The 11,288-nt window shown below is 40.6% G+C and overlaps 1 protein-coding gene across 1 annotated transcript in view; it reads left to right on the top strand.

Moving 5' to 3' along the window:
* The window catches only part of MUC19 (mucin 19, oligomeric), a 105,004-nt gene that overhangs the window by 74,038 nt on the left and 19,678 nt on the right, over window positions 1-11,288 (top strand). The window contains exons 72-92 of the mRNA XM_036299015.1: window positions 211-264; window positions 465-518; window positions 602-646; window positions 1,073-1,129; window positions 2,638-2,691; window positions 3,227-3,280; window positions 3,424-3,468; window positions 3,895-3,948; window positions 5,500-5,553; window positions 6,078-6,131; window positions 6,275-6,319; window positions 6,562-6,615; window positions 6,752-6,805; window positions 7,305-7,334; window positions 7,738-7,782; window positions 8,065-8,118; window positions 8,326-8,379; window positions 8,463-8,507; window positions 8,934-8,990; window positions 10,515-10,568; window positions 11,101-11,157. Of these exons, the coding sequence (XP_036154908.1) occupies window positions 211-264; window positions 465-518; window positions 602-646; window positions 1,073-1,129; window positions 2,638-2,691; window positions 3,227-3,280; window positions 3,424-3,468; window positions 3,895-3,948; window positions 5,500-5,553; window positions 6,078-6,131; window positions 6,275-6,319; window positions 6,562-6,615; window positions 6,752-6,805; window positions 7,305-7,334; window positions 7,738-7,782; window positions 8,065-8,118; window positions 8,326-8,379; window positions 8,463-8,507; window positions 8,934-8,990; window positions 10,515-10,568; window positions 11,101-11,157 (1,074 nt within the window). The remainder of the gene's footprint in view (window positions 1-210; window positions 265-464; window positions 519-601; window positions 647-1,072; window positions 1,130-2,637; window positions 2,692-3,226; window positions 3,281-3,423; window positions 3,469-3,894; window positions 3,949-5,499; window positions 5,554-6,077; window positions 6,132-6,274; window positions 6,320-6,561; window positions 6,616-6,751; window positions 6,806-7,304; window positions 7,335-7,737; window positions 7,783-8,064; window positions 8,119-8,325; window positions 8,380-8,462; window positions 8,508-8,933; window positions 8,991-10,514; window positions 10,569-11,100; window positions 11,158-11,288) is intronic.

Genomic DNA, 11,288 nt, shown 5'->3' with positions numbered 1-11,288 from the left:
CCTTACATTGGAAATATTGCAGTTTTTACTACTTTCTTAATGATATGGATTATAGGAAAGGTATATGATTGTCACCTCATCAGGCAGTGGTGAAAGGGCCCTTTGATATAAGAAAGATACACTTAGATTCTTTCTAGAGGCAGCTCTTTAAGAGCTGTATAGGAGTCACCAAGAGGCACCTTTGAAGATCTCAGAACTTTTGTGTTTCAGGCACCACTGGGCCAGCTGTTGGCACAACTGTTGCACCTGGCAGTTCCAACACAGGTAAGTCAACAAGGTGGCAGGGAATCTATCAGATGAGATTCCTCTTCTATTATTATCCTGTGTAGCAGAACTACCTTACCTTTCTGTGGTCCTCAAATAATTTTCAATGATCTCTATCCTCTTTTCCTCTATATTGGGGGCCAGGACTTCTGTAGAAGATGGTGGAATAACAAGAGTTTTTTTTTTCCCCCTTCTCTTAGAATCCACAACTTCCACAGGAGGCAGTAAGGCTACGCAGGGAAGATTGCCAGGAGGTAAGCTTCTTAGTCCAAAGCCCATGTAATTAATGACGAGCTTTTACAAAAATGAAGCATCATCTGTCTTTTTCTTCCTTTAGGAACCTCTGTCAAACCTGGAAGTCCAGGGACTGGAAGTGGAACAGGTAAGGGTGACATAAGACCTCCTTTCTCTTTCATTAGGATCTTGGAAAAGGGAACTCCAGTAGCAAGAATGATCCATAGGTGGGGCAGGGAAGGACATTGTGGAAAGATATGGACAGTTATGTTCCCTCTGAAACAGAGATACTAAGAAAAGGTCTTCTGGTCATTCAAGGACACACAGCAGCTTCAGGCCTGAAGAGGGAGCTAATGCTGTGTTGATGGCTTTATCTTCCTCATTTTTAAGTCCTACACAGGAATTCACTAGGAAAATCATTATATCTGGGGGTTCCCACACAGATAGGTTCACAAGAAGAAATCTCCACATTTACACCCAATATCATTATGTCTCCACTGATATAATATCACCATAATTCTTCTCTCCTATCACAAATCCTCATTCCTCACCCTTCACCATTGTCTTCCTTCAGAAGAGGCTACAACATCAACAGAAGGCACTGGCACATCGGGAACTGGATTCAGAACTGGTGAGGAAGAGTTTCTGCAGTTGGGGTTTACCAGTAACGATGGCTCTTCATAGCCTGACTGATGGGAGTGGTTCTCATTTGCTTCCAGTTCTTAGATTTAGGATATTTTGGAAAACTCTCAATATTGGCTTCTAGTCTTACAGGTGTAACTTTGTAAGGAAAGGCTGCTGGTGAAATCAGTATGAGAGATTTAACATGTGATTGCATAGACATTACTAGGATGTCAGTGAGATGAGAAATATTATGTATCTGAGGAGAAGGAAAAGCAATGTGAACTCTTAAACAGGCATATCCTATGCACAGGGTTCTCGCTCAAAATGCCAATAATTGTATCAATATTTTTCTGGGACATTGAAATATTTTCCTGTTTATCCTTGTATGGGAGGCACCACTGTGCGGATGAGACATGAATGTAGGAGAAAGGCCCCTTGTAACCATATTTGACTGAATGGAATTGCTGGGACAGTTTCTCTTGCTGAGAACATTACTGTATTTATTGCTTTCTTACTGATATTGGTCCTAATAAAACCAGATTCTCACCTCATCAGGAAGTAGAGACAGGGCCCTTTGCTATAACAAAGATACACCTAGAGCCCTTCTGGAGGGAGGACGTCAGGAGATGGACAGGACACATGTTAAAGATCTCAAACCTTTTGTGTTTCAGGCACCACTAGAATAGCCCTTGGCACAACTGTTGCTCCTGTCACTTCCAACATAGGGGAGGCAACAGGTTCACATAGGATTTTCTCATGCCCGCTCAAAGATTAGTTGTCTGCACTGATATTATTTATTGTATTTTCAGTAATCCTGAAATATTCTTTCATTACCTCTTTTCTACCCTATTTTCCCCAGTGGCCATAATATTCAAAGTGGTACAACTAGAATTGGAATAGACACAGGGGAGTGTTCCTAAGCTAACACATACATATTATAATAACCTTAAAACAGTCTTCCAAAAATTTTCTACACTATTTATATATGTTACTCTTGGGAAAGTTCAGATTTTAATGAGATAACCTACACATTAAATTGCCTCCTTATTTCCTAAGCGTACAAGGGCCTTCAGTAGACAACCATGAGTCTAAACAATGACCAATAAAAAGGTGGCATATAGAGAGATATTTCTATGTTCCCTCCATAAAAAGAGACATGATAGTTGAGAACTAGGTAAAATAGCTATAGAAAAAAAAATGTTGCATAGGGCACTTTGGATGACTTCTTGGCAGTAAAAGTGACAGGGTTATAGTTTGCTATCAGATGAAGATGTAGATGTTTATTTAAATCATGCAGTGAAAAACGATTGAGCGAGGACCACCACCATTTTCTTCTTCTAAGTAATATTGGAAAAGTCTCTGGAAAACCTCTGGAACCTGGAATGTATGCCACAGACAAATCTGAAAATACAGTACAAACTTGACATTGGCAGCTTGTATGATCTATTCTGACAATAGCCAAGTGTGTTCCTTCCCACCACATAGTCTTACTCCTTCCCTTCTTTTCTCTCTCAGAGGCCACGACTTCCACGGAAGGAAGTGGGACTACGCAAGCAGGACTTGTCCGAGGTGAGTTTTATTTTTAACTGAATCTCTGGCGTTTTGAATAAAATCCCTGATTGTGAGTAGAGTAAACACATGAGTGGGAGGGAAACAGTTGAAGGCAAAGGAAATGGACCTGTATTTCCTCAGGGAACAGAGCATGCCAGAGTCACAAATTTAGATTAAGCTTGAAAACCATATTCTCATATTTCCCATCTAGATATCAAGGCCCAGGCCTACAGAGCTAGTTCTTTGATTGGCAGGTATGAGGCCACCCTGTGGCCCTGCCCCTGCCTATCAAGGTCCCAACCTTTATATATGGTTGGACATTTTCTTGTAGCCTTTTCTAACATCTGTCACTTTGACTTTTCATGTTTGTTGATCACTGTTGGTCTCCAGCTGCTAGAATGTAAGCCACATTAGGGGAGGGATCTTTGAATATTCTGCTCACTGATATATCCAAATGCCTAAACTATTATTACATAGAAAAGATGCTTAATCAATACTTGTGGAATCAAGAAATGTGTATTGATTCTGAAGCTCACACTACTTGCTTTAATAGGTACCACAACACTTTCACCTGGAGACAGCAGCAGTTCACAGAAAACCACGCCAGGTAGGGTAACTAAGTAAATTCACCACATGAGAGTATTAGAGTCACACATTTCCACTTTAAACCTTGCAGTGTCAAAAGCCTTCAGGAAATTGATGACAAACTTTTACAAAGATGAAGCATCATCTGCCTTTTTCTTCCTTTAGGCAACTCTGTTACACCAGGGAGTCCAGGGACTGGAAGTGGAGCAGGTGAGGGTGATATAAGACCTCCGTTCTCTTGCACTCGGATCTTGGAAAAGGGAACTCCAGTAGCAACAATGATCCATAGGTGGGGCAGGGAAGGACATTGTGGAACGATATGGACAGTTATGTTCCCTCTGAAACAGAGATCCTAAGAAAAGGTCTTCTGGTCATTCTAGGACACACAGCTGCTTCAGTCCTGAAGAGGGAGCTAATGCTGTATTGATGGCTTTATCTTTCTCATTTTTAAGTCCTACACAGGAATTCACTAGGAAAATCATTATATCTGGGGGTTCCCACACATATAGGTTAACAAGAAGAAATCTCCACATTTAAACCCAATATCATTATGTCTCCACTGATAAAATATCAACATAATTCTTCTCTCATGTCTCAAATCCGCATTCCTCACCCTTCACCATTTTCCTCTTTCAGAGGCTACAACGTCAACCGAAGGCAGTGGCACATCTGGAACTGAATTCAGAACTGGTGAGGAAGAGTTTCCGCAGTTGGGGTTTACCAGTAATGATGGCTCTTCTTACCCTGGCTTGCTTGGAGGGGTGCTTTCTGTCAGAGTGGTTCTCATTTTCTTCCAGTTTTTCTTAGATTTAATTTTTTTGGAAAACTCTCAATATTGGCTTCCAGTCTTACAGGTGTAACTTTGTAAGGAAACGCTGCTGATGAAATCAGTATGAGAGATTTAACTTGTGATGACACAGACATCACTAGGATGTCAGTGTGAGATGAGAAATATTATATATATGAGGAGAGGAAAAAGCAATGTGAACTCTTAAACTGACATATCCTATGCAGAGGGGTTCTTGCTCAAAATGCCAATAATTGTATCAATATTTTTCTGGGACATTGAAATATTTTCCTGTTTATCCTTGAATGGTATGCACCACTGTGCGGATGAGACATGAATGTAGGAGAAAGGCCCCTCTTTATCCATATTTGACCGAATGGAATTTCTGGGACAGTTTCTCATGCTGCGAACATTACTGTTTTTATTGCTTTCTTATTGATATTCATCATATTAAAACCAGATTCTCACCTTATCAGGAAGAAGAGACAGGGCCCTTTGCTATATCAAAGATATATATGGAGCCCTTCTAGAGGGAGGACGTCATAAGATGGACAGGACACATGTTGAATATCTCAAAACTTTTGTGTTTTGGGCATCACTGGAATAGCCCTTGGCAGAACTGTTGCTCCTGGCACTTCCAAATTAGGGGAAGAAAAGGGTGACATAGGATTTTCTAATGCCCTCTCACAGGTTAGTTGTCTGCACTGATTTTACTCATTGCAGGACTACCACCATGAATTTTCAGTGATCCTGAAATATTCTTTCATTACCTCTTTTCCACCCTATTTCCCCCAGTGGCCACAACATTCAAAGTGGCACAACTAGAATTTGAATAGACACAGGGGAGTGGTACTAAGCTAACATCTACATTTCATGATAACCTGCTTAAAGCAATCTTCCAAAAATTTTCTACACTATTTATATATGTTATGTTGTGAAAGTTCAGGTTTTTAAAAGATAAGCTAGACATTACATTGCCTTCTTATTGCCTGAGCTTACAAGGGCCTTCAGTAGACAACCATGAGTCTAAACAATGACAAATAAATACGTAGTATATAGAGAGAGATTTCTCTCTTCCCGCTATAAAAAGAGACATGATAGTTGAGAACTCCGTAAAATGGTTATAGAAAAAAAAAGTTACGTGGGGCACATAAGGATGAATTCTTATCACTAAAAGTCACAGGGTTATAGTTTGGTATTACATGAAGATGTAGATTTTTATTTAAATCGTGCAGTGAAAAAACAACTGAGCTAGGATCACCACCATTTTCTTCTTATAAGTAATACTGATAAAGTCTCTGGAAAACCTCTGGAAGCTGGCAGACATGTCACAGGCAAATCTGGAAATACAGTACAAACTTGACATTGGCAGCTTCTATGATCTATTCTGACAATAGCCAAGTGTGCTCTTTCCCACCACCTAGTCTTACTCCTTCCCTTCTTTTCTCTATCAGAGGCCACGACTTCCACGGGAGGAAGTGGGACTACCTTAGCAGGACTTGTAGGAGGTGAGTTTTTTTTTAAACTGAATCTCTGGGGTTTTTAACCAACTCCCTGTTCGTGTGTTGAGTAAACACATAAGTGGGAAGGTGGGCAAAGGAAATGGCCTGTATTTCCTAAGGGAACACAGCATGCCGGAGTCACTAACTTAGATTAAGCCTGAAAATCATATTCTCATATTCCCCATCTAGACTGCAAGGCCCAGGCCTTCAGAGCTAATTATTTGATTGGCAGGTATGAGGCCACCTGTGCCTCTGCTCCTGCCTAACAAGGCCCCAACCTTTATATATGGTTGGACATTTTCTTATAGCCTTTACTAACATCTGTCACTTTGACTTTTCATGTTTGTTGATCACTGTTGGTCTCCAGCTGCTAGAATGTAAGCCACATTAGGGGAGGGATCTTTGAATATTCTGCTCACTGATATATCCAAATGCCTAAACTATTATTACATAGAAAAGATGCTTAATCAATATTTGTGGAATCTTGAAATGTGTATTGATTTTGAAGCTCACATTACTTGCTTTAATAGGTACCACAACACTTTCACCTGGAGACAGCAGCAGTTCACAGAAAACCAAGCCAGGTAGGGTCACTAAGAAAATTCACCACATGAGAGTATTAGAGTCACACATTTCCACTTTAAACCTTGCAGTGTCAAACTCCTTCAGGTATTTGATGACAAACTTTTACAAAGATGAAGCATCATCTGCCTTTTTCTTCCTTTAGGCACCTCTGTCACACCAGGGAGTCCAGGGACTGGAAGTGAAACAGGTGAGGGTGACATAAGACCTCCTTTCTCTTTCCCTGGCATCAATAAAAAATGGAACTCCAGTAGCAACAATGATCCATAGGTGGGGCAGGGAAGGACATTGTGGAAAGTTGTGGACAGCTAAGCTCCCTCTGAAACAGAGAAGCTAAGGATAGGTCTTCTGGTCATTCAAGGACACACAGCTGCTTCAGTCCTGAAGAGGGAGCTAATGCTCTGTTGATGCCTTTATCTTTGTCATCTTTAGGTGCTCCACAGGAATTCCCCAGGACAACCATTATACCTGGGAGTTCCCACACAGGTAGGTTAACAAGAAGAAATCTCCATATTTAAAACCATAATGTAGATATTAGTTCTGCTCTGATAAAATATCAAACAATCCTTTTCCTAATATCCCAATTCCTCCATTTTCACCCTTCAACATTTTCTTTCATCAGAGGCCACAACGTTAACAGAAAGCAGTGGCACTTCTGGAACTGGATTCAGAGGTGGTGAGTAAGAGCTCCTGCAGCTGGGAGTTTAATATTGACTAGGACTATTGTTAACCTGGCCTGCTGGGAGGTGAGCTTTCCTGCAGAGTGGTTCACACATGCTGCCAGTTCTTAGATGTAACATTTTGGAAAAGTTTTCAACACTGGCTTCTAGTCATTCCTATTGTAACATTCTAAAGAGGGGCTGGTGGTAGAATCAATAGGAGAGGTTTATCCTGTGATGGCATACCCCTCACTAAGATGTTAGGAGAAGCTGAGAAATATTATGTCTCTGGATAGGAGCCAAAACAATGAGAACTCTTAAATAGGCCTATTGAGGGAAATTCTCTAGGCCAACTATTATACCTGGGAGTTCCCACACAGGTAGGATAAGGAGAAGAAATCTTCGTATTTAACCCCGTACTGTAGTTAGTATTCTTGTTCTGAACTAATATGTCAGTAATTTTTTCCCTAATATCCCAAATCCTCTGACCTCTCCATTCCTTATTTCTTCCTTCAGCTGGCACTCCTGGAACAGGATCCAGACCAGGTGAGAATGAGTACCTCACAGTTGGGGTTTACCATTCATTAGGACTCTCCACAAGCTCCCATTTTGGAGGTGTTCTTTCTGCAGAGTTGTTTGTATTTACTCAGTATTTTCTTTGATTTAACATAGTAGCAATAAACTGTCAATGCCTGCTCATGCCTCACAGCTGTAACTTCCTTAGGAATGGCTATTGGTGAAATCCCTGTAAAAGGTTTCCTGTTTGATGGCATATACATCACTAAGATGATAGAAGACCCAAGAAATATTCTATATGTGGGTAGAAGAGAAAGCAATGTGAACTCTTAAGCCTGTGCTGCATATAGGTCCTCTTGCTTGAAAGTGCAATAGGGATAGTCAGTATTTTTTGGCACATTCAAATCATTTTCTGGTTTTCCTCTCACATTAGTCGCCACTGCAGTGCCACCAGGCCAAGCAACTGGGAGTGTGACAGGTGAGCCTGGGAGAAACCCAGCTTTCTTCTTCATTTTAAGTGAATGGAATATCTGTAGAGGATGCCTTACATGGGAAATATTGCAGTTTTTACTACTTTCTTAGTGATATGGATTATAGGAAAGGTATATGATTGTCCCTCATCAGGAAGTAGTGAAAGGGCCCTTTGATATAAGAAAGATACACTTAGATTCTAGAGGCAGAATCTAGAGGCAGCTCTTTAAGAGCTGTATAGGAGTCAACGAGAGGCACCTTTGAAGATCTCAGAACTTTTGTGTTTCAGGCACCACTGGGCCAGCTGTTGGCACAACTGTTGCACCTGGCAATTCCAACACGGGTAAGTCAACAAGGGGCAGGGAATCTATCAGATCAGATTTCTCCTCTATTATTATACTGTGTAGCAGAACTACCTTACCTTTCTGTGGTCCTCAAATAATTTTCAATGATCTCTATCCTCTTTTCCTCTATATTGGGGGCCAGGACTTCTGTAGAAGATGGTGGAATAACAAGAGTTTGGTTTTTTTTTTTTTTTCGCTTCTCTTAGAATCCACAACTTCCACAGGAGGCAGTAAGGCTACGCAGGGAAGATTGCCAGGAGGTAAGCTTCTCAGTCCAAAGCCCATGTAATTGATGACGAACTTTTACAAAAATGAAGCATCATCTGTCTTTTTCTTCCTTTAGGCACCTCTGTCAAACCTGGAAGTCCAGGGACTGGAAGTGGAACAGGTAAGGGTGACATAAGACCTCCTTTCTCTTTCACTACGGTCTTGGAAAAGGGAACTCCAGTAGCAAGAATGATCCATAGGTGGGGCAGGGAAGGACATTGTGGAAAGATATGGACAGTTATGTTCCCTCTGAAACAGAGATCCTAAGAAAAGGTTTTCTGGTCATTCAAGGACACACAGCTGCTTCAGTACTGAAGAGAGAGCAAATGCTGTGTGGGTGGCTTTATCTTTCTCATTTTTAAGTCCTACACAGGAATTCACTAGGAAAATCATTATATCTGGGGGTTCCCACACAGATAGGTTAACAAGAAGAAATCTCCACTTTTAAACCCAATATCATTATGTCTCCACGGATAAAATATCAACATAATTCTTCTCTCCTATCACAAATCCTCATTCCTCACCCTTCACCATTGTCTTCCTTCAGAAGAGGCTACAACATCAACAGAAGGCAGTGGCACATCTGGAACTGGATTCAGAACTGGTGAGGAAGAGTTTCCGCAGTTGAGGTTTAACATTAATGATGGCTCTTCTTAGCCTGACTGCTGGGAGGGGTGCTTTCCTGCAGAGTGGTTCTCATTTGCTTCCAGTTCTTAGATTTACCATATTTTGGAAAACTCTCAATATTGCCTCGAGTCTTACAGGTGTAACTTTGTAAGGAAAGGCTGCTGGTGAAATCAGTATGAGAGATTTAACTTGTGATAGCATAGACATCACTAGGATTTCAGTGTGAGATGAGAAATATTATATATATGAGGAGAGTGAAAAGCAATGTGAACTCTTAAACAGGCATATCCTATGCATACGGTTCTCGCTCAAAATGCCAATTATTGTATCAATATTTTTCTGGGACCTTGAAATACTTTCCTGTTTATCCTGGAATGGTAGGCACCACTGTGCGGATGAAACATGAATGTAGGAGAAAGGCCCCTCTTTAGCCATATTTGACTGAATGGAATTTCTGGGACAGTTTCTCATGCTGAGAACATTACTGTTTTTATTGCTTTCATACTGATATAGGTCATAATAAAACCAGATTCTCACCTCATCAGGAAGTAGAGACAGGGCCCTTTGCTATAACAAAGATACACCTAGAGCCCTTATGGAGGGAGGACGTCAGGAGATGGACAGGACACATGTTGAAGATTTTACACCTTTTGTGTTTTAGGCACCACGAGAGTAGTCCTTGGCACAACTGTTGCTCCTGGCACTTTCAACATAGGGGAGGCAACAGGGTGACATAGGATTTTCTCATGCCCTCTCAAAGATTAGTTGTCTGCACTGATATTATTCATTGTATTTTCAGTGATCCTGAAATATTCTTTCATTAACTCTTTTCTTCCCTAATTTCCCCAGTGGCCACAACATTCAAAGTGGTACAACTAGAATTGGAATAGACACAGGGGAGTGTTCCTAAGCGAACACCTACATATCATAATAACCTTCCTAAAGCAGTCTTCTAAAAATTTTCTACACTATTTATATATGTTACTGCTGGGGAAGTTCAGATTTTACAAAGATAAGCTACACATTACATTGCCTCCTTATTGCCTAAGCGTACAAGGGCCTTCTGTAGAGACCATGAGTCTAACCAATGACCAAAAAACAGGTACCATATAGAGAGATATTTCTATGTTCCCTCCATAAAAAGAGACATGATAGTTGAGAACTCAGTAAAATATTTATACAAAAAAAAATTTGCATAGGGCACTTTGGATGACTTCTTGGCAGTAAAAATCACAAGTTATAGTTTGCTATCACATGAAGATGTAGATTTTTATTTAAATCACGCGATGAAAAAAAAATTGAGCTAGGATCACCACCATTTTCTTCTTGTAAGTAATATTGGAAAAGTCTCTGCAAAAACTCTGGAAACTGGAATGTATGCCACAGGCAAATCTGAAAATACAGTAAAAACTTGACATTGGCAGCTTGTATGATCTATTCTGACAATAGCCAAGTGTGTTCTTTCCCACCACCTAGTCTTACTCCTTCCCTTCTCTATCAGAGGCCACGACTTCCACGGAAGGAAGTGGAACTACCCAAGCAGGACGTTTAGGAGGTGAGTTTTATTTTAAACTGAATCTCTGGGGTTTTGAATCAAATCCCTGTATGCGTGGTAGAATAAATACTTGAGTGGGAAGAAAACACTTGAAGGCGAAGGAAATGGGCCTATATTTCCATGGGGAACACAGCATGCCAGAGTCACAAACTTTGATAAGCCTGAAAACCATATTCTCATATTTCCCATCTAGATTGCAAAGCCCAGGCCTACAGAGCTAGTTCTTTGATTGGCAGGTACAAGGCCACCCTGTGGCCCTGCCCCTGCCTATCAAGGTCCCAACCTTTATATATGGTTGGACATTTATTTATAGCCTTTACTAACATCTGTCACTTTGACTTTTCGTGTTTGTTGATCACTGTTGGTCTCCAGCTGCTAGAATGTAAGCCAAATGAGGGGAGGGATCTTTGAATATTCTGTTCACTGATATATCCAAATGCCTAAAAAATTATTTCACAGAAAAGATGCTTAATAAATATTTGTGGAATCATGAAATGTGTATTGATTTTGAAGCTCACACTACTTGCTTTAGTAGGTACCACAACACTTTCACCTGGAGCCAGCAGCAGTTCACAGAAAACCAAGCCAGGTAGGGTAACTAAGTAATTCACCATATGAGAGTGTTAGAGTCACACAATTCTACTTTATACCTTACAGTGTGAAAAAGCCTTCAGGTAATTGATGACGAACTTTTACAAAGATGAAGCATCATCTGCCTTT

Source organism: Myotis myotis, unplaced genomic scaffold (genome assembly GCF_014108235.1).
Source record: "Myotis myotis isolate mMyoMyo1 unplaced genomic scaffold, mMyoMyo1.p scaffold_m19_p_3, whole genome shotgun sequence".
In the NCBI taxonomy this organism is placed as follows: Eukaryota; Metazoa; Chordata; class Mammalia; order Chiroptera; family Vespertilionidae; genus Myotis; species Myotis myotis.
Note: the sequence above shows the minus strand (reverse complement) of the source record. Positions and strands in the feature narration are given on the sequence as shown.